Source organism: Manis pentadactyla, chromosome 16 (genome assembly GCF_030020395.1).
Source record: "Manis pentadactyla isolate mManPen7 chromosome 16, mManPen7.hap1, whole genome shotgun sequence".
Taxonomy (NCBI): domain Eukaryota; kingdom Metazoa; phylum Chordata; class Mammalia; order Pholidota; family Manidae; genus Manis; species Manis pentadactyla.
In genome coordinates, this window is record NC_080034.1 from 33,855,577 (window position 1) to 33,878,420 (window position 22,844).

At 41.6% G+C, this 22,844-nt stretch overlaps 1 protein-coding gene across 1 annotated transcript in view; it reads right to left on the bottom strand.

Annotated features, from left to right (window-relative positions):
* DNAH8 (dynein axonemal heavy chain 8) overlaps positions 1-22,844 on the bottom strand; it is a 353,325-nt gene that overhangs the window by 27,320 nt on the left and 303,161 nt on the right. Inside the window, exons 86-88 of the mRNA XM_057494308.1 lie at positions 17,373-17,489; positions 15,509-15,610; positions 7,694-7,854 (exon numbers count right to left, since the gene is read on the bottom strand). Of these exons, the coding sequence (XP_057350291.1) occupies positions 7,694-7,854; positions 15,509-15,610; positions 17,373-17,489 (380 nt within the window). The remainder of the gene's footprint in view (positions 1-7,693; positions 7,855-15,508; positions 15,611-17,372; positions 17,490-22,844) is intronic.

The following is a 22,844-nucleotide window of genomic DNA, read 5'->3' on the forward strand; positions in this document are numbered from 1 at the left end:
TATCAAGACCTGAGGACCTACATGTTATTATATATAATTTTATTTTTTATATTGCACTTATGTATTTATTTTATATTATATTAATCATGCATTAATGTGCTCATTATATTAATGTGTAATTATTATTATGGTATCAATATAACATGTGGTTCATATGACTCCATGATGTCATTCTAGCATTAGATACAGTAAAGATGCGACGCGCACGCTGTTAGGGAAGACGTCAGTGTCACCCTCACTGACATCGTACAGAGAGCTGTGAAATACAGGCAAGCCTGGGTAATGATAAATCTCTGACTATTACTCTGATTTTAATGATGAATCAGGAACTTGGCATATCCACATTCTCGTTGACTCCCAGGGCTCTCTGTTTCTTAAGTCAGACAAACCCAGAACCTAACTCATTGTTTAAACTCTCTCTCTCCTTCACCTTCGCTGCTCCCTGTTCCATCTCTTCTAACACCGGTGTCTTCACCAAGCTACAAGCGTCAGAAATACTCCCCTCCTGATGTCACACCACAGCACTTCTTGGTTCCCAAGTCCTACTTCCAAATCATTTCCAGCATCCATCTAGAAATTTCCTGGGTCTCCAACCCCACTGCCTTCAGAACCATCCCCATGCTATTTGATGTGGACCCTCTCCTGCAAATCTTCAAAAGCTAGCCTGCACATTTGCACCAGCCTCATCACTAGGTCGCTCTCCTCTCTGGTCACCTCCCCCAGTCTCTGGGCACATCGCACTGACGTCCCACACGCTCCAAGTCTTCATGTCCCTCCTTGGGTTGTTCCTTCATGTAAGTGCCCTACTCTTTGTCCTTTTTTTTTTTCACTGTGCTAAAGTGTTTTATTGTTCTAATTGCATATATTTAAGGTGTACAACTGGATGATCTGATCTGAGTGCTCATTTTCTCCCTCTTTCCTTGCACTCTGTCCTGCTGGTCCCCAGTGCTGCAGTCACTTCTTCCCCAGCATTTCTCTAGCCTGAGAACTCCTGCACATCCATGAAGGCACTGCTGGGATGTGGCCTCTCTCACTTAGCTTACTTTCATCCCTGTGCTGGAAATATTGCTCCTTTGTCTTTGTTCTCATAGTAATATGTGTATGTGATTTTAGAGTTTGCCATATTGTATTACATAACTATTTGCCATTTATTTATTTTCCTTAATAGATGAGCTCCAAGGGCAAAGACTGTGTCTTCCTGATCTTTGTATCCCCGAGTTGGCTAGAAAGTTAAGTTCTCAATAAATATTTGTTTGTTGAATTGAGGCCAATTGGCTTGATTTTATCTAACCTCAAATATAAAGGAAAGCAATTCTCCAATATTTAAAGGGCATGAAAATTTAATTATTTGTTTCTTCTTATGGTAAAAGCATATTATCATTACTATTTATTTCCTGGCACCTTTCCACATACAAAGGGAAATTTATGTGCCCCTAAAAACACAGGAGAATCAGAAAGATATAGTTTGAGGATAAAGGAAAACTTTTTATTATGATATTTAAACATGGATCTTTAAAGGTTAAAGAGAAGAAAACCACAGTAAATTTCCATTCATACTAAAAAAATCAGAGTTGATTCTTCCTACTTGTTCTAACTACAAATAAAATAGGGGAAAGACCCCATATCTGGGACTCTCAGGAGCTCTCCCAGCTCACCTCCAGCTTGAACCCTCTTTGGAAACACGCTCTGCACCAGTGGCTGGGTGCCAACACTGCACACCACATGACCATCACGCTCTTGGCTAGTGCTGGCAGTGTCCACCAGGGCTGCAGGGAGAGGCTGAGGAGATGCTAATGCTGCTAGATCTCGCCTAAGAAATCACTTTCATGGTGGGTGATTTTTTTTTTTTATGAAATGATCTGAAAATAGTCCTCAAGACATGGATGTGGGGTAGAAGCCCTGAAATGCTGACCCACTCTGCATAAAGGCTGGACAAACTCTCCATCCAGATCAACACCCACCACACATTTTATTAGGCATAGAATGCCAGGGCTGTACCATTTAGATTTCTTTTTCCACAATGTGATTTTATGTTTGCAAAACCAGGAAAGGCAGAAGCCTAGTTAACTAGCTATAAGGGAGAATTGCAAATGTCTCTGCATGTCTCAAAAGCCCAAGGGCTTTCAGGAAAACAGCCACCATAAATGCTCTGAGATGAAGGATGAGAACTATATTACCCCATGAGCTTTGGTACTGAATTACTCTAGAAGAAAATTTCTCCTTGGGATGCAAATGAGAAGAAGCTCCTCTTGGTCTCATAGCTTGGTGGTTTTGGGGGACTTGCCTAGGACATCGCTGCTGGGTGGTAGAGTCAGGGTCATGGAGGATAAAATGCAAAGCAACTGAAAAAACAGAACTGTCTATAAAATGAACAATTAATCATCTAATGAAATATTAGTGCACTGTCATATCCAAATCAGCCTAGATTTATACACATCTTTGCATATGGAATATCAAGAAACATAAATTTTTTACAAAAATCTGAAACTCAAAAGCGTCAGCTAGTACTAAAACAAATACAATTAAACTCACCCTGCATAGAAATGAATATAAAAGTTGTAATAATACATTTGGTAAATTTTGGAAGGCAGACAAATATGCATAACTGCTAATGAGAAAAAGAGTGAAAATAAATAACAGTTTTTGACATTGAGCTGAATTTGCAGAGTCCTTGGTACCTTATAAATCTAGATAATAAAATGTGAATAAACTATGCGTTTTTATGGTTCCTGTCACCAAGGTATCTAAGCTCTCGGGAGAGATTTTACTTATTTTAAAGCATTTATTCAGCTGTATTTTCCCCTTTATTTCAGGGATTCTGCATTCTTAAGCAAGGACAGAGGAGAAAAACTCATGGTCCCCTTTCCCAAATCTCCCCCGTCCCCCAAATTTATAGATGCAAATGCAGAGTGCAGAGTCTGATAAGCAGCGACATAGAGTGCTCCACCACAAGCCTATGTGGAAGCAAGAATGCTATTTAATGGGTGGACAGTCTTATTAATTAATAAGGATTCCTCTAGCTGGGGACACTCTCACATATTTAGCCAGTGTATCTGAGAGTCCACCCTGTCTTGTGACCTCAATGGTTACCTCTGCACAAATGCACTCAAACCTGTCACCTGGGCCCATCCACATTTTCTCCCCACTCGCATACATCTGCCCTCTTCCAACTCAGTATGCCCAAACAGGACTCTGTAATTCCCCCTCAAACAGACTCCTGCTCCCAGCTCCCAGCCCCAAAATGACAGGGCATGTTCTGATCCCTTCTTTCATTTCACACAGAACCTGCAGAGTTCCTTCTTGCTGGAGTAGGAAGGGCATTATGTTGGGAGACTGGGGCAGGTTTTAGCTGGGAAGCTTCATCTGCTGCTGCTTACTGCCTCCTGGTGGCTGGTGGGGAAACAGCGAGGGGATGGAGAACAGCCCTCCCGGAAGGTGGACTCAATTGCCAGGAAGAGTGAGGCTAGGATTCTAGGTACCACATGTTTCAGAGACCAGAGGAAAGAAGCATCGAACCTAGAGCTCTGTCCTTGAGGGAATGACCAGACACGGAGCTGCAAGGAGGGAGCCTACTGCCTGAGCAGGAACCAGCAATGGGCAAGGTCCCTGGAAGAGGAGAGCAGGAGTGAGTGGGGAAGACCCCAGGACAGCCCAGGTGGGAAGCTATGAGTGAAGAGAGATGGAGGAAGGCCAGAATCTTAACAGGCCAGCTAGTCGTCCCTTGCAGAAATAAGCCTCCATTTGAGGTAGAGGTGCAGCCGTTTTTACATGACCTCCCTCACTGTGATGAGACTGCAAGATCCTGACACTCTTATTTTTGGAAAAGATAGCTTATGGCATCTATGGCAGGTCTGCCAGCGATGGCATAAAGGCCTCTGGATGGAGCTGTCAAGGGAGACTTGCCAAAAGACAAGGAGGGCCCGCTGTGTCCCCTCTGCCCAGAGATGAAGGGATGAGAACTACAGAAGATTCTCAGCCATTGTTCTGTATTTGCTAAGTCCTCTTGGCCCCTTTCTGGGATTTGTCCTGCACCCTCCCATCATCACCCTTGGTCTCAGCCAGCATCACCACATCCCTGGATTTTTCCACAGGGTCTCTAAGATGGTCCAGTAGTCCAAGGAGCCCTCAAATATAGGAAAATAGGCTCAATTTCACTCAAAATAAGAGAAAAAGGAAACTATGCCGAGATACCATTTCTCGCTTGCCATACTGCTGAAAACTCAAAAGCATTGCCCACAGCCTGTTTATGAGACTGTGAGGAAACAGGCATTCTCATCCTGCTAGGGCGAGTGCACACAGCACAGCTCTGGGTAAGGGGACTTGGTAGGATCCCCTAATCCTTAATCTGGCCAGCCCACAGCAACTGACCCTGCAAATACATCTCCAACAATATGAGGAACCGTAAGCATGAGATTATTCACTGAGAAATTATTTAGGGTAGCAAAATATTAGAAACCTACACATTCATCCATAGGAGAATGGATGAATAAAGTATGATATATATTAGCAATGGAGGAGCATGCAGCTGAAAAAAAAATAGGAGGATGTCTGTGAATTGATATTGAGTGATTCATATTTTCCCTTAACACTGTTAAGGTGAAAAGGTAAGACACAAAATAATATATATAGTATGACAACTTTATATAAGAAAGAATAGGTAATAAAAATATATATGGAAATATGTATGAGCAAAAAGAAATACGGGGAAGGTAAACCAGAAACTAATGCATCTGGTTGCCCACAAAGGAAAGGGGGAGATGTTTGGAAGGGTGTGAGACTTCTCGAAGATCACCTTATTATATATATAGTGTGACTTTCTGGACATGTTCATGTTTCATGTATTTAAAACAATTAACACAGATGGGAAAAAAACCTGAAATGTAATACAAATAGAAGCAAATGAATTTTCCTATATATCAATTGATAGCATAACACAGAAAAAAACAATGTGAGTCCCTTTTGAATATAGTGCCCTGTAGAGCCCTGGTGGAATGTATTCTGAGGACAAAAAGCACTGACTGTAAGGAAACCCTGACTCCATTAGTCCACTGCTGTTGGTAGTGGTGTTGACAGAGTGGCTCGGAGCAAAGGAGTAAACATATTGACATTGCTGGGAACCAGAGTTCTCACCGCGGGAGGAAGGAAACACAATATGGAACAAGAAAAGACAGGGAGGTGCCCAGAGGTGTACAGCTGGAATTGGGGTTATTAGTAGTGCTCATGGTGTTTTGAAGAAATACAGGTTTCTCAGCTCTGTGCACTGAGAGGGGTTACAAGCACATACACAAACAGAAATAGATGTGGCCATTTATGGATATAGCTGTAGACATATAAATCTTCAGAGATACAAATATAGAAAAAGAAAATGCAAATGGGAAAAAAATTAACAATTGGTGAACCTAGATGAAGGGTGTAAGGGTGTTCGCTGTAGTTGCAGCTTTTCTGAGGGTTTGTAATAGCTCAAAATAAGTAGACAAGGGAGGAAAATAGTTTGTCTCTTTCATTGCCTCCCACTGGCCTTACATTTTAGTTGCCCTTCTCTGGACTTTTCTACCTCTGGTTTATCTTTCTTGAGAGCCGGTGACCAAAACTGCCTATGGTAATACAGGCATAACGATACCATCCCTGTAAGTAAGGGTGACATGGTCTCAACCTTGTTTTATGTCCTCCCTGGCAGCATCGTGGCACACCTGGCAGGACCAGATTCTCTAGGAACCCACTTTCATGACTACTCCTGCTCTTGCCAAGGATGGAGTCAAAGTTCAGAGCCCTCATATGTGCACTGCTTCAACTGTTAATTTGCAAGTGTATTAAAAACTTCTAGCTGATTTTCTGCTCATAAACATGAACTCACGAGACCTTTCTACAAACTCTCCCCCTTCATGAGACTGTTCACAGCCTAGAAGAATTTCCTACCAGTGACGCATTCAACAAGTATTTCCTGAGCATCAGGCCCTGTTTAGCACTGGAGGTGCAGCAGTGAAAAGAGACAAAAGTTTCAGACATAATGGAGCTGATGTTTAATGATGGTGGATAGAGGTGTCAGCTGGTGATACAATCTGTAAATAAAAGCAGTCAAGGAGCAAGGAGTCTGGTGGGGGTTGGGGAGTGGTTTGCAATTTTTAAATAGGGCAGCCAGGGAAGGCATCATGGAAAAGGTGACACTGAAGCAAAGACCGGAAGGGGTGAAGAGGTGGAGCCGCAGTGATATCTGGTGGGAAGGACGTTGCAGGAAGTACAAGTATCCTGTGGGGGCAGCCATCAGGCCTGCTGGAGCAACAGGAAGCCAGCAGGAGCCGCAGCTGAGGGAGAGGGCAGGAGACCAGGCTAAGAGGTGGGGGCAGATGGTAGGTAGGCCTTCTGAGTCACCCACGGGGTCACCGTTGGCCCGTGACATTGTTAAAGTCTCAGCTAAATTAGAATGATTTCTCTGCATTCTCTCTTTCAGATAATGTTTGAGTTGATTCTCAAACAGATCCTTGAAGCATCCTTTTTGCTTCTTCCCTTCTTTCCTGTCTCCAGCTAACATATGATGTCCTCTTTAAAGAACAGCTGGAGCTGCCCCCAAAGAGCACCACGGTCCCACCATGGGGACTGAAAAGAGTGGTGGCCACTCGCGGGTCTTCTGGGTCACATGCACATCCTTGAGGATGAAGAGCAGCGTGGGGCAGGTGAGAGGGTTTGGAGGCATTAGGGGCAACGTGGTGACAAAGAGGCCAGGAAGCCATGCCTCGAGCAAGCGGTGAGGTCCACGTTCGGTGTGGAGAGAGACAGTGCAAAGGGGGACCCCAGGGATGCCGGGCAAGGGCAGAGAACTGAAGGTGAGATACATCCTCACTCCTCAGTTGTACCAGCTTACACTCTGCCGAGGAGTCCCGGTTTCTTCCGTCTCCTGGAGCCACTCTCCTGTACACACACTCTGCGGTCCTTCCCCAGTGGGCTAGACGCCATGGTGATCCAGTGGGGACTCACAGCTGGGGCTTCCTGGGCTCTCTCTGTGGAGCCACTGGTCTTATTTTCTGGCTCCTTCATCCAAAGAACGGGTCTGAGAAGGGACCTGGGACTTGGACCCCATTTCTTATCTCCTCATGTATCACCTTTTACCATGGTGACTGGAGCAGGAACCTCATGCTGAGCTGAGACCCCCCTTCCCCCAAGCCTTTCCTCCTGGGCTCTACATCTGCGTCTTGTGTCTTGTGTCTTGTGCTCTGTGCTGGCTGATCATGCCCACCGTGGGCAGCTAGATGCAGTGAGCAAGTAAGGGGAGAGGGGCCATCAAAGAGGGGATCAAGCAGAAATACAATTCCTCATCCTCTCTCCACCCTCCTGGCCCTTTTAGATTCTGTTTATGGTCCTTATTTTTAATGGATTTTTTTTTAAGAGTCCTACTGTCCTATCAGTGGAGAGCATCAATACCAATAACACCAACTGTTTTTATGACTCGACAGAGGAGAAAGAATCAATGCATAAATTAGAGCTTTAACGTCATAAAGTCCAGAGCATCAGGATTTAGTGAGGGGAGAGCAAGCCAAGATATGATAAAGTTGTAATTGGGAGACAGGAAGTGACACTATTTTTCACAGCAAAATAAAAAGAAAGGAAAGGAGAGAGATTAGGAGAGAAAATGAAATGCTGAGTCTTTGCCAGGCTGTTACAAATGATACCTTCAAATTAAAAAATGCCACGAACTTACGTGATATCGGCGTTAGGGTGAAGCCCAAAGACTTCGGGGTTATCCAGGGATGGCAATGACTGGATGTATTCAAAGTACTGATCCAGGGTTTTGCACAAGGGGATTTTATACCCAGTATAAAAACAGAACGATGGTTCAAACATCTTCTCACTGAACCAGACCTAAATGGGACAGAAAATAGAAGAAATAAAAGTGATGAACAGCTAATGAAAACTCCCACTACAAAGGAGGAAGGGTCACTTTATTTCCACTTTAATAGATTTTTTTATTGGGCTTGAAAGTACATTAACAAAACCACAGATAGAATAATTAGCACATGTGTGAGGAAAAGAGGGAGGCCGTGACACAAAAACAGTGAAGCCCAGGCCTCTGCTTAACACCAAAGAAGATACTTGGTAACAGCGAAGAGGAGCCTGTCAGCCTGGCAAGACCCGTCTTTCCTCCAGTAATTTGATGACCCTTGGTCCCACTTTTGAAGAGGAGTTGGAACATATGCAGAGTAGAGGAGGCATGGGGGAATATGCGCGCATTTTCACCCCCCAGACAAGGCACAGGCAGGGGACTACGCTCTGCTCTGGGCGGCTCACAGTGGCAGCCGCCAGGAAAACTTCCTCCGGTCGCCTCCCCTCCCACCCTGAGCTGGAGAGCTCCCCGTGCTAATTAAGTTTGTCTCTGGCCACAAGAAGCAAATGCATCCAACTGTCTTATTGTTCACCTTAAGACATCCTTTTCTCATTCCATATGAATTGATTATAGGTAATGTAACAGCAAGAGAACAAATAAACACTTGGTGTGAACAGACTTATTCTGAAGAGGAAAAAAAAAATAATGTTGTATGACTATGAGCCAGATTTAAGGCAGTGACTTCAGCGTCTAGAACAATTTTCCTAGTAGGAAGGCAAATAATGGGAAGACCAGAGAAGCAGGAAAGCAGGCTGAATGTCTAAATCACTTAGAGGACTCCATGTGGAGAGAGATGGGGACTGTGCCTTACTTCTGCTGGCCACGCTTTCTCTAGTATCTTCCTTCCATATCCTTCTTCCAGCTCTTTTTAGACCCAGTGACTGCTCTGAAATGTCTACTGGTCCTCTTCTGTTTTACTTGTTTTACTAGTTCCAGCCTAGTCCATTCCTGGGCACAAAGCACTGAGCTTAGAATGGTAACAGAAAGCAAAGATGAAACACACACAGTCCTTTCCTGCAAGTGTGATTTCTGCTGAGACCCAGGAGAGGAATAAGCTAATTAGTAATAACCACAGTACAAAGTGCACTAAGGTAGGAGCCAGAGGAAATAAAAATAAGCAAAGTACTAAGGAGGAAGAAAGAACAGCCAGATGGATGTCAGGTAGGGCTTTACCTAGGAGGTGATTTTGGAGTTAAGCCTTGAAGGATAGGATTTTGACAAGGGCACTTGTGACTGGGGAGACCACACAAGCAAAAGCATAGAATAACTGATGTAAAAAATGTGAGGCAGGTCAGAGAAATGAAGAGATATAGGGTAAACACAGTGTAGTGGTAAGAGACAGGACAGGAAATGTGAAGTGAGGTCATACTGTGGATGACTGTGGGTGTCAGGATGATGACTGGTGTTAATTTAAGAAGTGGAGAACAACTGGAAGTTGTTAGAACAGTGCTATGATCATGGTCATTAATTAGAAAGATTTTGTTTTTAGAGATGTGGATGGCAAGGGAGGTGAAGGCCATGGGGTCTTTAGCACACAGACAACAAATGGCCACACTGAGTTCTGTGCTGCCAGATGACATGTATCTACAAAAGCAAAATGAAGTTTCTTCCTATTTTTCTATTACTTTATATACATACAAATAGCTAGATTCTCAGACACACAAACAGCTGAGAATTTGGGGGTATAGTCAAAGCACAAAATATGAAGTCTACATGGACATTCTAGAAGGTACCTCCCAAAGATAAGCAGTCATCCTCCAGGGACAAGAAATATGGTTCTACTATTGTTGATTTTAGGGGAGACATACAATAAGATGTGCAAACAGGGCTTCAAAGACAAGCCCCAAATGGGAAGCTAGTTATGGGCACAGAGGATCCAATTTGAAGGTACTGATACACAATTAAGCTGATTCTCATTTGGGCAACTTTGGATAACATGGTCAGGGTGAAGGTGCAGTAAGGAGGTTATGTTGGCAGGCTGAAAGGTAAGACTGGGGACGAGACAAGTAAGACAGCGGAGGGCAGCACGTGCATCCATGGTGCTTCTCTGCACCTTGTTCAACAGGGTTTCTGCTGCCAGGGTCACGCGGAGACCTCACGCCCTGAGAGCCAGAGACCCATGCTCACCTCTCTGGTCATCGAAGGGCCATCTGGGGTCCCCAAATGAGTGAGGGGAAGGAACAGGCGAGAGAAGAGGTTGGAAGGAGTGGAGGACCAAGCGCAGATGAGGTAGGAATGAGAGGGTGGGGCAGCTCCATGGTCAGAGAGCTGGAGCCATGGAAGGCTGAACGGTTGGTTCTAAGGGGAGAGGGAGAGGGAGGGCACAAGTCCGGGGAAGCTGCCCAGGGGCAAAAGAAGGGAAAACGGTGGGATGGTCTTTTCATTTAGGGCAGTAATATCTGAGAAGAGAGTTCAGAGAAGCCAGACTCAAACGATAGGAGGAAGAGAAACACAACCTAGGTGGGGAGGGACCTGCTGTTCGGGGCAGCCACGAACTGGGACCTGGATATGGCGCTCCATGTTTCCAGACAAGGTCTGCCCCATGTGCGCCTCCCCAGGCTGGCCCAGGCCCAGAGGGCGGAGAATTCTAGGCTTCTGAGAGGAGGTTGGCATTGGTCTTTTATTGCCCTTCTATCTTTTCGAAAGCAGGAGACTGAGGGGAAGCAGAAGAGGAAACACAGGCCAGGGTTCAAGGGAGGAACTGCCCAGCTTGAGATCCCGAAGGTGGAACAGTCTTAGTGACAGGCTCTTCTCTGTCCCTGTGTCCCTGCTCAGCTGTCTACCTTGAGGTGACTCATTACCCACAAGCAGCTTTCAGCTGTGATCCAGAGAGCTGGCTCTGGTTCCGAAGAGATAGCAAAGAGGTCTCTTAGAAATCCCTTCACTTTGCCAGCAAACTTCAGTGTTCCTGCCACCTCTAAAATGGCGGATCTGAGGTCAGTAAAAATTCAATCTAATTTACTGTGTCTTAGATGACTATAACCCAGGGCACATAAAACTCTCACTCTGCTGAGCTGATAATATATTTATCATCGACAAACGTGTACTGAGTGTACCTTAGGTGCCAGAGAGAAGGGAAACAGAGACCTAGAAGGCTTCTCATTTTAAGAGGCTTACAATCTTGAGGGGGAGGCAGAGCACATGTATTAAGATCATACATTCCCTCTCCCACTTTCCAAGGCACACCTTTTCCTTTTTTGTCAAATGTCCTAAACTTGCTGTCTCCTCCCCTCAGCTGGTGATCTGCATCCCCTTGGCTGGTAAGGCTTCTCATTTCACTCTTAGACACAGAAGAAGACAACCTCACCTGCCGCCATCAGACCTCACAGTCTCTGTGCCTATACCCATGTCCTTCCCCTGTCGTAAGGGATAGGCTGTCCTCCTTCTGTGAGGGGGGGAGGGCAATATAAGGATGGTGTGCAAAACAACCTGTATGCATGTGGGTAAATCTCAATCACACGGGCAGTACAAATTATCATGAGTAACAGGGATGGTGATAAAACTGTGGTGGAACCAAAATGCTTCACAACAGTGACAAGAAAACACAAGTCAGATGGGCTCAGACTTAGAGCCTATAAGGCATAGTTGGATTTAAGTTAAGTAATCATGTTAGAAAATATAGGGACTAGAAATGGAGTATGTAATTTTCAAACCAGGAGAGAGAAATAAAAACAATTTTTAAGAAACCAGGAAAGAAGAAGAAAAAAGATTAAAAAAAGCATGGTTAATGAAAACCACAGAATAAGAGGGTGGAAATAGGTCAAAACATAGCAGTAATTATGATGACAGTAAAATTATTAATTTGCCTGTTAAAATACAAAGACCCTCAGATTGGATATTAAAATTTTCAGCTATTTATTATTTGTAAGAGATAAATCTAAAACGTAAAGATACAGAAGGGGTTTCAAAAAGAAACAGTAAAAGAAAAACAACCAGGTTTATTACAATTAAGTAATTATTTAATAAATACAATTATTTAATTGTAATACCAGGTGTATTACAATTATTCTAATCATTAAAAGACTAATAAGAGAGAGTGAAAAGCAAGGCTCAGAGTGGAAAAAGATATTTGTAACCACATAATCAAGAACGTATATCCAGAATAGGCAAAAAAACTCCCATAAATCAAATTTTTAATAAGATAGACAATCCAAAAGGAAGAAGAATGTACATAGCAAGTCACAAAGGAGAAAATAAAATAACCAATAAATGTTTGAGGGTACGCAACTCTACTAGTATTCAGAGAAACAAAAATTAAAGCCAAAGCGAGATACCATTATATACCTCCCAGAATGGCAAAGGAGATTAATGATGCCCACTGTTGGTGAGGATGTGGTGAAATGGCGTATCTGCTGGATGTACGAACTGGAACAACCACTTTGGAAAAACCACTTGACTTGGTTGATTAAAATGAGAAATACACAAACTCTGTAACCTAGCAATTCCAATCCTAATAGAAGGCATAGCCATGTGCACCAGGAAACTTGTATGAGAACTTCCCAGAAGCATTATTTGTAATAACTCCAAATGGAAACAGTCCTACTTCCACTACCATGCTACCAGGGAATACTACGCAGCAACGCAAAGGAGTAAACTACCTCTACCCGCTACAATATGGGTGAATCTCAAAATATCATACTGAGGAAGAGAAACCAGACACAAAAGAAAACATACTCTATGATTCCATTTATATAAAGCTCCAAAATAGGCAAAATTAAACCACATTATTAAGGAGTGCATACTTAAATAATAAAAGTATGGTGAGAAAGAGCTGGCTTCTATAAAAGTTAGAACTGTGGTTACGTTGAGGACTGGAACGTTGTGATGGAGGAGCATGCATGAATTTTGGGGTATGCTGGAAATGTTCTATGCCCATTTGAAGAACTTTATTAAGTTAGTTTGTTTTATACATTTTTCTGTGTTGTGCTATACTTCATATCTTTAAAAAGTAGGTTAAATTTTATTAAAAATGTATCAGGCAAATACGAAGTAAAGATAATTCCCTTTCCTCATCCTCCTTGACCTCTCATTGACTATTTATTCTCTCTTGATACAATAAAGTACTCAGGACCTTATCCTTTGCTTTTTTCCCCGCTTTTCTTCCTTTTTGCTTTCCTCTTAGATGATGATCTCATCTAATATCTTGACTTTAAATGCCACTTACATGCTCACAAATTCCAAATATTTTTCTCCAGCCCTGAGCTCTCTCCTGAGTTCCAAATGTGTAAATCCAACTGCCTTGTTTATCTTCATTCATTCTCTTATTTGCCAAATATTTATTGAGCACCTACGATGTGCTAGGTCCTGTTCCAGGTGCATGAAATTTGGCAGTGATGTAATCAGGCAAAGCCCCTGGCCTTATGGAACTTACAGCCTTAGACAACGCCATTTGGATGTCTAGGATGCACCTCAAAAGTTATACGGTCAAAACAGAACTTCCAACTTCCATCCCTAGCCAATAAACTCATTCTTGCTGCAGTCCTTTCCTTCCTCTGTAAATAACCCCCTTCTCTATCCAGTTGCTTAGGTTGAAACTAGGCATGGCCTTGAACCCCTCTTCTTTTCCCCATCAGCATCCTGCTGGTAGTACCTGTACAATGTATCCATAGTCTAACATCTCACAGCCTTCACATCTCACTAACTCCTATTTTAGATATTTTTACAGTTATTCTAACACACAGTATATTCACTAAGACATCTTTTTTTCTCCCTTGAATCTCAGATACAGAGATAATTTTACCATATTCCTTTATTTATTATTTTAGATCAAGGTCCCTTTTATTTCAGTTTTCTCCCACTCAACCCTGATATCTACTCCCAATCTCCTTCTCTCCAAGGGCTTCTATTTAAAATGTACTTGATATGTCCTTGTGAAATACACATGCATTATTTTATAGATCTCACTTTCGTTTTTTAAACACTGCACTCAACACTAAGGTTTGAAAACCTATGCCTAATGGCATATGGATCATTTCTTCCAAGTGCTGCATCATATTCCATGATAGGCTTCTACAACATTTAACTCTACTCCCTCCATCACAGACTCCTAGGTTGCCCTCAGTTTCCCAGTCTCACAAACAATACCGTGAATAACGTCCATGTCCTTTGCACATGTCCACGGGCCTATTTGAGAATTTCTCCAGGATATACACTCAGGAATGGGATTCTGGTTCGGAGCGCTGTTGCTATCACACACTTGATATGACTAAGTGGTGCCAGACTGCACCCTAGAAGGGGTAGCGATGGAACTGCATTGTGCTCACCCACTATTTCTTACCTGTTTTCTTAGGATTTGTATGCATTTGCAGTGGATGCTGTGATGCACCAAAGTTCCTTCTTCAAAACCCAGGCCCTCACTCCCCCTGCTGTCTGGAGTATTAGCTACTGAGGGTTCACAGCATTGCCCCTCCCCAGGAATTACCCTGGCAGAAGGGACTCACCTTAACCAAGGTCGTGCACTGGAGGAAAGGGGGACCCACCAGCAAATCTCCATCTCAGACCTATTTCCAGAGAACACAGCCTATAATGGTCACTTTCAGCTCCCCACACACAATAGTGCCACGAACATTTTTTATACATGACCATTTGTGGACTTTTCCTAGAAATGTTCTGGGATGCTTAACTTCTGTAAATTTTGCCCAGTTGCTTTCCAGGAGGTCTGTACTGGTTTAACCTCCAGCAACCGGGCTCCTGCCTCCACACATCCTTACTGATGCTTATCATCATTTACGTACAGCTTTAAGAAAACCTTGTAAAAATCATTAAGGGTTAAAAGAAAAAATCAGCTTTCTGGCTGACTTCCAATTTACCAAATACCCCCAAATTAACTTTTTTGTTCAGGTTTAATTATGTTAAAGGAAAACAAAAACACTGAAACAGAGAATTATCAATACAGATCCTAATATAAAGAATTCAAATAACCATAATATACACACATCTGATATTCCTTCCCGCTTAGGTAATATCTATTGTTTCTTAAACATATAAAAGAAGTCTAATAGATATATTTATACTATTCATCCTTGAATAGTATAAGTTCAAGAAACTTTATATTGTGAGAAAAGAAAAAAGCCATGTTTAGTGAAGAAAAGAGAAAATCAAGTATCAACACCTGAAAGCCGTAATTGCTAAGGAATTATTGTCTCTGGAAAATGTTTACCGACATGATATATGTGGGTTTTACTGGGCACAGAGAAAAACAAAAAAGAATATTTCATCAATTTTCAGTTGCCCCAATGGAAGAGATGAGAAAATTCAAATTATGGTTTGTTCTCCAATCACTTATTTTGGAGCTTGACATCACCATGAGACTTACACTCAGAGGAAGAGGCAGAGACACTATGTCTATTGCTCTTATGGAGGAGGAGGGGTGGGGAGAGACCCTGGGCCTAAGCAGCTCCTCTGCACAGGGGAAGAGTCACAGACCATTGAGAGTCAGTCACTGCTCTGCTCTGGGCCCCAAGTAGATGGCTAGTTGGTTTGGGTTTGACTGGCTGATTCTTTTCAGCAGCTCTGCTTTATACTTCTTTTCTCCCTTAAGTTTGGTTTACCTATTACAAACAAAGAAATATTCTTGTTTAAAAGGAAAAGGCGATGAAATGTCTCCATGCTTTTTTATCTAAACCAACTTACTCTAGCAAAGCAATTAAGTAGACGTTTGTCAAAGTCATCTGTCACTCTGCCTCCATATTGTACTTCTCCAATCATGTACCGAACTGTACTCCATGATATACCCTTCATTAAAAATAAAAAAGGATTATTCATCATCAATCCAAACAAATCATTCTAAACATGTCAGGTCTGTCCCTAGAGGAAAGGTCTGGAAAAGGGAGCACTAGCTAGACTGCATTTAAAATGACTCATTATCTTATATTAGTAACTCTTTTGCTGTTACATGACTGGTACTGCTACAGTTTGCTCACCAAAGAAAAATCTCCAGTACTAAACATTGGTGAATATATTGCTCAGTGATTGTTTAAAATAGGGGGTAAGACTATTTTTCACGTGGGGGATGTAATCATCTATACCATTCATTACAGTAATGCCAACCTGTGAGAAAAGAAAAAAGCCATATTTAGTGAAGAAAAGAGAAAATCAAGTAATCAACACCTTAATGTGCTTTCTTAGTAATGTACTTCCTGGATCAGTATGTCAACTAGAAAATAACTCATTTGCAAGATTTTTCCACGATGCAATCCTTTGCTGCCTCATTCTGTGAACTTAATGACATCAAGGCATTTATTGTTTCTATAGCAATCTTATGGTAGCAATACATTTCAGATAGTGATAGTTTTTTTTTTTTAAAACTCCCCTTCAATACATTTGGAGTAGGAAAAGTAAGAGAGCTTGATTTTTATTTACTTTCACTTCATTAAAGTTTTATTTTTCAGCTTCATTGCCTTTCAAAGCAACTATTTCAAGGTAACTATTATTAATATACACCAAAATTATAAATAAAAAGCACAGCATAAGAACCCATATAATTTTTCATCAACATGATTTAATAGCCCTTTGTAATTTCATGGGATAATGGCTTGATTCTAGATTACCTGGCTGCGCAGGTAAAAATTCATCATGGCTTACTGTCACCATACTGGTAGCTCAGTATTCATAGTTATCCTCAAGACCTACTATGAGAAGGAAGAGAGAGACAGTAGGAAACCGGTGTATACTGAGCCCTTACAGTGCACCATATACTATGTTTTCACAAATGTGAACCCATTTATTCCTCACGAAAACATTGGCCATTTTGTAGATGAGCAAACAGGCTCTGAGAGGTTCATAAACTTGCTCAAGATTAAAGGAAAAACTGATTTCCAACCCTTTATAACATAGTTGTGAAAGCACAACCAGTTTTGCGTCCTTAACTCTGTGACCTTGAGGAATTCCCTTACTCTTATCCCCATCAGTAAAATGGGGATAATAGTAATGCCTTCTGTACCTACCCTGCAAAATTGTGAAGTTAAAAATGAAAACCTGGATACATGAGCACTTTGAGAGCTGTGAAGTGCTAGACACTGACCAGTACTGTTAGAAATTATTGCCATTTCTATGGATAAGCTTAAATGTTTTTAAGATGTGACGTATAGTGAAAAAAAACTTTCATATGGGCTGGGAGGTAACATTTGCTCTTCCGAGGAGGTGTGAATGCGATGATGGAGGTAAAGTTTGATTTAAGGTGAACTTTCTCCTGCAGTGCAGTGGGGCCCTTAGTTCTGAGCTGAGGAAGTCAGTGGTCTGTTGTGTATGTGTGCAGAAGAGAGATGGGGTGGAGGACACAAGTGTGAGATCAGAGAATCCAAAGGCACTCCTGTGGGCAGTGAGGAGGTGAATGGAAATGGCTGGACCAGGGAACAGCTGATTGGAATGAAACGTACCACTTCAGGGATGTTGGGGGACCTCAGCACGTTCACTGTGTATCACAGACTGAGAATGTCTGTAGAACCTTGATTTTAAACCAGCAATAAAAATAGAGAAAAGAAATAATTTCACTCACTTTTTTAATATCACATTCATCGAGGTGATTCTGAATAAACTGAACACTGGCTGTAAAGTCAGCAGAATTGAATTCATAGGGAATATTCCAACCTAAGGGGCCGAATTTGCGTCGCTCCTTAAAGACACCAAAAAAAAGTAAGTATTGAGTGAGATTTTTTAATTCCCTTTTTTATTATCGTTAAAACATAAAGTACAGTAAAATTAAGGCACAATACCAAAGTAAGTTGACGTCAAAAGAATTATAAATGGTTTTGGTCATATTAACCATTAGAAATATTATGCCATGGCTAGATGGTTTATAAGAGCAAATCTCCAACTATTTGTCAAATTGGAGCTCTTGGGTTAAAAAAAAAGTCTAGGTCTCCATTGCCAACTCAGAAAAACTTAGTAGGCACTCAATAAATATCTGTTGAATGAACTCATTTATTTTAAACTGGACTCCTGAAAGTTTAAAATGTTAAATGTACAGGTTTGAATTTTTGTTTTTTCAAGTTGAATAAACTAATCACTCAATAGCATTTAGACTTCCTGCTAGTTTCACTTTGTAATCTTGCATTTTCAGATTTTGAAAGCTAAAAATTTTTACTGTAAAACATGACACATCTGTCTTAAAACTTTCACATTGTTCTCATTTGTTCTTTCCTCTGAAACTGGCTCTTTCAAATTGCTAAGTTACCCATACATAATTAAATTTGGGCTTGGATCAAAGGATTCAGTTGCCTTGGTATTCCAAAGACCATTTTAAAGGAATTCCATTTGTGTTGGAACTGGTACTTCCAGGCCCTAATCACCAAGCGAACCCCAAAGATAACTCACAGTTACCATACCACCAACTTCCCCTGCCTGAACACACAGCCAGTCTTTAAGGAAGGTCCACATATTTACTCAGGTTTGCTCCTAGTCTTTGACCATAGTGCCTGAGGTGAGAACCAATGTGGTGAGATGAATCCCAATACATCTATGGGAAGATAGAATTCTGCTTCTCTACCTCCAAATATATACTAATTTTTCTTTCTCTTTTCTGCCTTCCCCAGCACACACACTGTAGCTCCAGGAGTAAGGGAGGGGGAGGGTTTCCCGGCTGCAAGCAAGTTCCTTATGAATCTGATGAAACCAAAGTAAGACAAGGGAAAGGGCAGGTTGTGTTAAAGGGTTTTATTTCTCATAGCTCCCTCAGGTTTGCTAGCCAATCCTTGCTCCACCCATGCCCCGCAGCCACAGTGCATGCTCCCCCCTCCCCACCTGCCCCTTCCAGTTGGGTGGGTCTTTGGTGACTGGTGAGCACCAGACCAACTATGTATCAGGAATAGAGGGAGGAGAGAATGGCTGTTCTCTCTCCTTCTCTTACCCTACGGAGATGCCATGGCCTATTGATACACAAATAGGGCAGGAAATTCTGGGTACAAACTTCCATTCCCCACCCCACCCACACACACAAGCACACACATGCACACACAGTTTCCACAGCCTTCCAATACTTCTTACTGCAGCTGCTCCATGCTTTAGATCCTGAATAAAGGATTTAAAGGAATTCCATTTAAAGGAATCTAAATAAATTTTAGTTTAGACAAGTCCATGGACAGGTCAGAGAAGAAAGTCAGAAAGCAAGAAGGTTTAATCACTGGCTTTCAGGATATGCCTTAAAAATATTAAGTAAACCATGGAAATTAATTTGGGTCCAGATGTTCTGGCCCTAGAAGATCAGACTGTTAAATAACAGAAATTCAACTGTGTAAATGTTAAAGATCTAATTAGCTTTATTGAACAATTCATGGATCAGGCAGCAGATAAGGAGCTCTGAAGATCTACAGAAAAGGAAAGGTTTTTAAAGTTATAGTTTGTTTGGTGACATGGGCTTGGCACAAATGACTCCACTTTGGGTCTGTTGTCACCTTTTTAACAAAACTGAGGGCAGGCAACTCTTAAAAATGTAAACTACAACCGTTACTTGTAGACCTGTGTTTCTTTAGGTTAGGTTGTCTGTGTTAAATGTTTCTATGGTGTGGCTCCCACCCCATTCCCTGGTTAATTAGATGAAAGGTGGACAACAAGCCCAAGGAGAGCCAATCAGATTTTTTCTCCCAGGAATTTAGATTTAGGGTTTAGAACTGCTACCCAGAGTCTATCCTAGTCAGAGGTTAAACTGGAGAGACTGGGAAGCTCGGGAGCTGTGAATGAGCAGCAGAGGGGTGGCCCTGACAGAAGGGACGTGTGGTGTCATCTAGGTGCAAGAAGGGGCTCCTTGGCTCTAAGAGACATCAGCTTCTCTTGATGGCTTTCTGCTTCCTGGTCTCAGCATTCACGTTGCCATGTGTTTTTCTAGTTGTTTTATGTTGAAATGTTTGGTCGTGTAGCCAGATTTTCAGCCTTGACAGTGAAAAACATGTCTCCCATTTTTGTCTCCCCTTTTGCACCCACAACTTGGGGAAAGGATCATGGTTGTGTAATAAACATTAGCTGATTATTACCAGAACGAAAGGCACTCGCTCACCCTCCGTGTGTGTGTGGTGGGGGTGGGGGGTGGGGGTGGGATGGGGGGAGAGGGTCAATTCCAAGGCTGACACAGGGCTCTGAATTTCTTGGGTGGGCCCCAGAAACACTGAGTGACCTTCCTCCTCCAGATTATTCTAGGAGCAAGGGTAGTTTGGGTGGGTCTATGGGATATTAACATGACAATGCATTCAGCTAACCTTTGAGTCCCTGGAAATTCTTCCATCCTGAGCACTTCAAAGAGAAGAATGCTAACCACTTACTGGTGAAATGCAAATATTTTCCATTTTTATAAAAGAGAATCAATTCTAAAGTGGTTTTACCTATGTTTGACTTAATTTTTTAAATTTACTGTTCAATTAGACAGGAGATTGAATGAAGAATCATTCTTTCCAATTACTAAAGCTGCTTAAACTGGCTCTGTGGAAACACTCCCATTTATATGCACCGAGCAACTGCAGTTCAGTTGCTCCTTACAAGTGAAGTTTGAAATTTTCTTCAGTGCTGAAATTTCCTTCACTTCATGTTATTTGCTATCAAATTTCATTTAAATCATTCACTTTTCAAGTTGGCTCACTAAAGTCATTGACCAACTCATTTTGGAAAACAGACAGTCTTGGTGGGTATCTTCTCTTTCACATATGAAGTCATTTCACTTTTCACATTCCCTGAATCTCTCAAAGCAACAATTAAAAAAAAAAAAAACCAACCCTGAGTTATTACCTTGGAAAATTATCAGCATAGACTCAAACTATTGGGACGTAGGAATTCATTTAGCAGCTCAAAATCAGGGGGCTTTGTTAGAATTTGGAATGTTTGACATATTGAACCTCTTCAGTCCAATTAGTATTTTTGAAATTATGGGATGAGTCATATGTGATACAATAGAAAATATTAAAATTGGTATATTTTAAGTTCTAATCTATATGAGAAAATGACTTAGAAACTTAGACGGCTAATGTCATAATTAACTGTCAAAATTTAACAGATGATTTAAGTCTTTAGAAGACATTCAATCAGAGGCCTTCGGGAAGAATGAAACTGAAGCTGGTCTTTGAAAAGAAGGGAGAAAAGATTTCCAGGCCTGGCAAAGGACATGAGCACAGCCAGCAAAGCTTGTGATTCACCCAGAAGGAGGCTGCAGGTAAATGGTTCTAGTGCAGCAGATGGTGACCTCTGGCGAGGAGCTGGGCCTACATGCTCCTGTGATGATTCAGGGAGGGACTGCAGACAGATTTGAAGGTTAGGATGGAAAGCTAAGACCTGATCAACAGAAGGGAATCATTATCCATTATTAAGTTGGAGAGAGATGATATTAGGAAGACTAGGCTACTCATTCCTGAATTTAGCCATAGGGTTCCTTTTTATTCTACAGAATATGCAAAACACAGAGCTACTAAGAAATATGGAAAACTTGCAGTCCTCCTTCGAACACTGATCAAAAGTTGCTTGATGGAGGATCCATCACTTTAGTGATGCCCAAGCTTTTTCAGTTTTGTTAGATTCCACTTCAGTGCAATGATCCTACCTCCCATAGCCCAGAGCAGAATCAGTTCAGTTACATCTTCAAAAAAAGGCTCTCTCTGCAGCATCACATCCTGTTTATATTGGAGCTAACATAAAATGAAAAAGGCAATCCATACTACATGATATAAGGAAAACTTTAATAGGTAAAAATAATTAACAGAATGCCCAGAACCACTAGGAAACATTATAGAGCTAAGTGTAAATTATCTTTCTGAAGACCACTATCATATTATTGTAATCGTTCTGAAGACATTTAAACCAAGAACTTTATAATCACGCCTCCCCAAAGCAAGTTTATATACACTACGAAACTTGAAGGGAGTGTTTGTCAAGGATCAGACTTAGGAAAGAAAACCAAATGTAGGAGAAGGGGACATTTTTCTGAATGAAGAATTGCTAACAGAATTCCCTGGGCCCTGTTTTTATTTAGCCATTTTTACTTAGTATGTAAATTATTTTTATGAGCCATGATAAAATTCCCAAGTTTGCAACTGCCAGTGTAGGTCCTGAGAGCTCCTAATCAAGGACTTCAGCAAAAACCTCCCAGTTGTATGTAGGCCACTAGAAAAGTCCTAAGTGTGGGCCTCAATGTGGGCAAGCCAACGTGGTAGGGAGAAAAATTCCAAACCCTGTAAAGGACATTAAAAAAAAAAATATGACTAAAATAAAATACCTAGGAATAAACCTAACCATGGAGGTGAAAGACCTATACTCTGAAAACTGCAAGACACTCATGAGAGAAATTAAAGAAGATAACAATAAATGGAAACACATCCCATGCTCATGGACAGGAAGAATTAATTTTGTCAAATGGCCATCCTGCCTAAAGCAATCTACAGATTCAGTGCAATTCCTATCCTATCAAAATACCAACAGCATTCTTCGATGAACTAGAGCAAATCGTCCTAAAATTCATATGGAAACACAAAAGACCCTGAATAGCCAAAGCAATCCTGAGAAAGGAGAATAAAGCAGGAGAAATTATGCTCCCCAACTTCAAGCTCTACTACAAAGCCACAGTAACCATAAGAAGGAACTAGTGGTTACCAAAGGGGAAGGGTGTGGAAGGGCAGGTGGGGAGGGAGGGAAAAGGGGACTGAGGGTCATTATGTTTACTACACATCATGTGGGGGATCATGGGGAGAACAGTGTAGCACAGAGAAGGCACACAGTGAATCTGTGGCATCTTGCTGCACTGATGGACAGTGACTGCATTGGGGTATGGGTGGGGACTTGATAATATGGGTAAATGTAGTAACCACATTGTTTTTTCATGTGAAACTTTCGTAAGATGTATATCAATCATACCTTAATAAAAAAATTTTTTTTAATAAAAATAAAAAATAAAAAATGACTAAAGACTCGTTCCTTAAAGGCTGTGGTTCTTTTTTTTTTAAATTATTTATTTATTTATTCCACCCTCCCCACCTGCCCTCCCACACTCCTCTCCTTT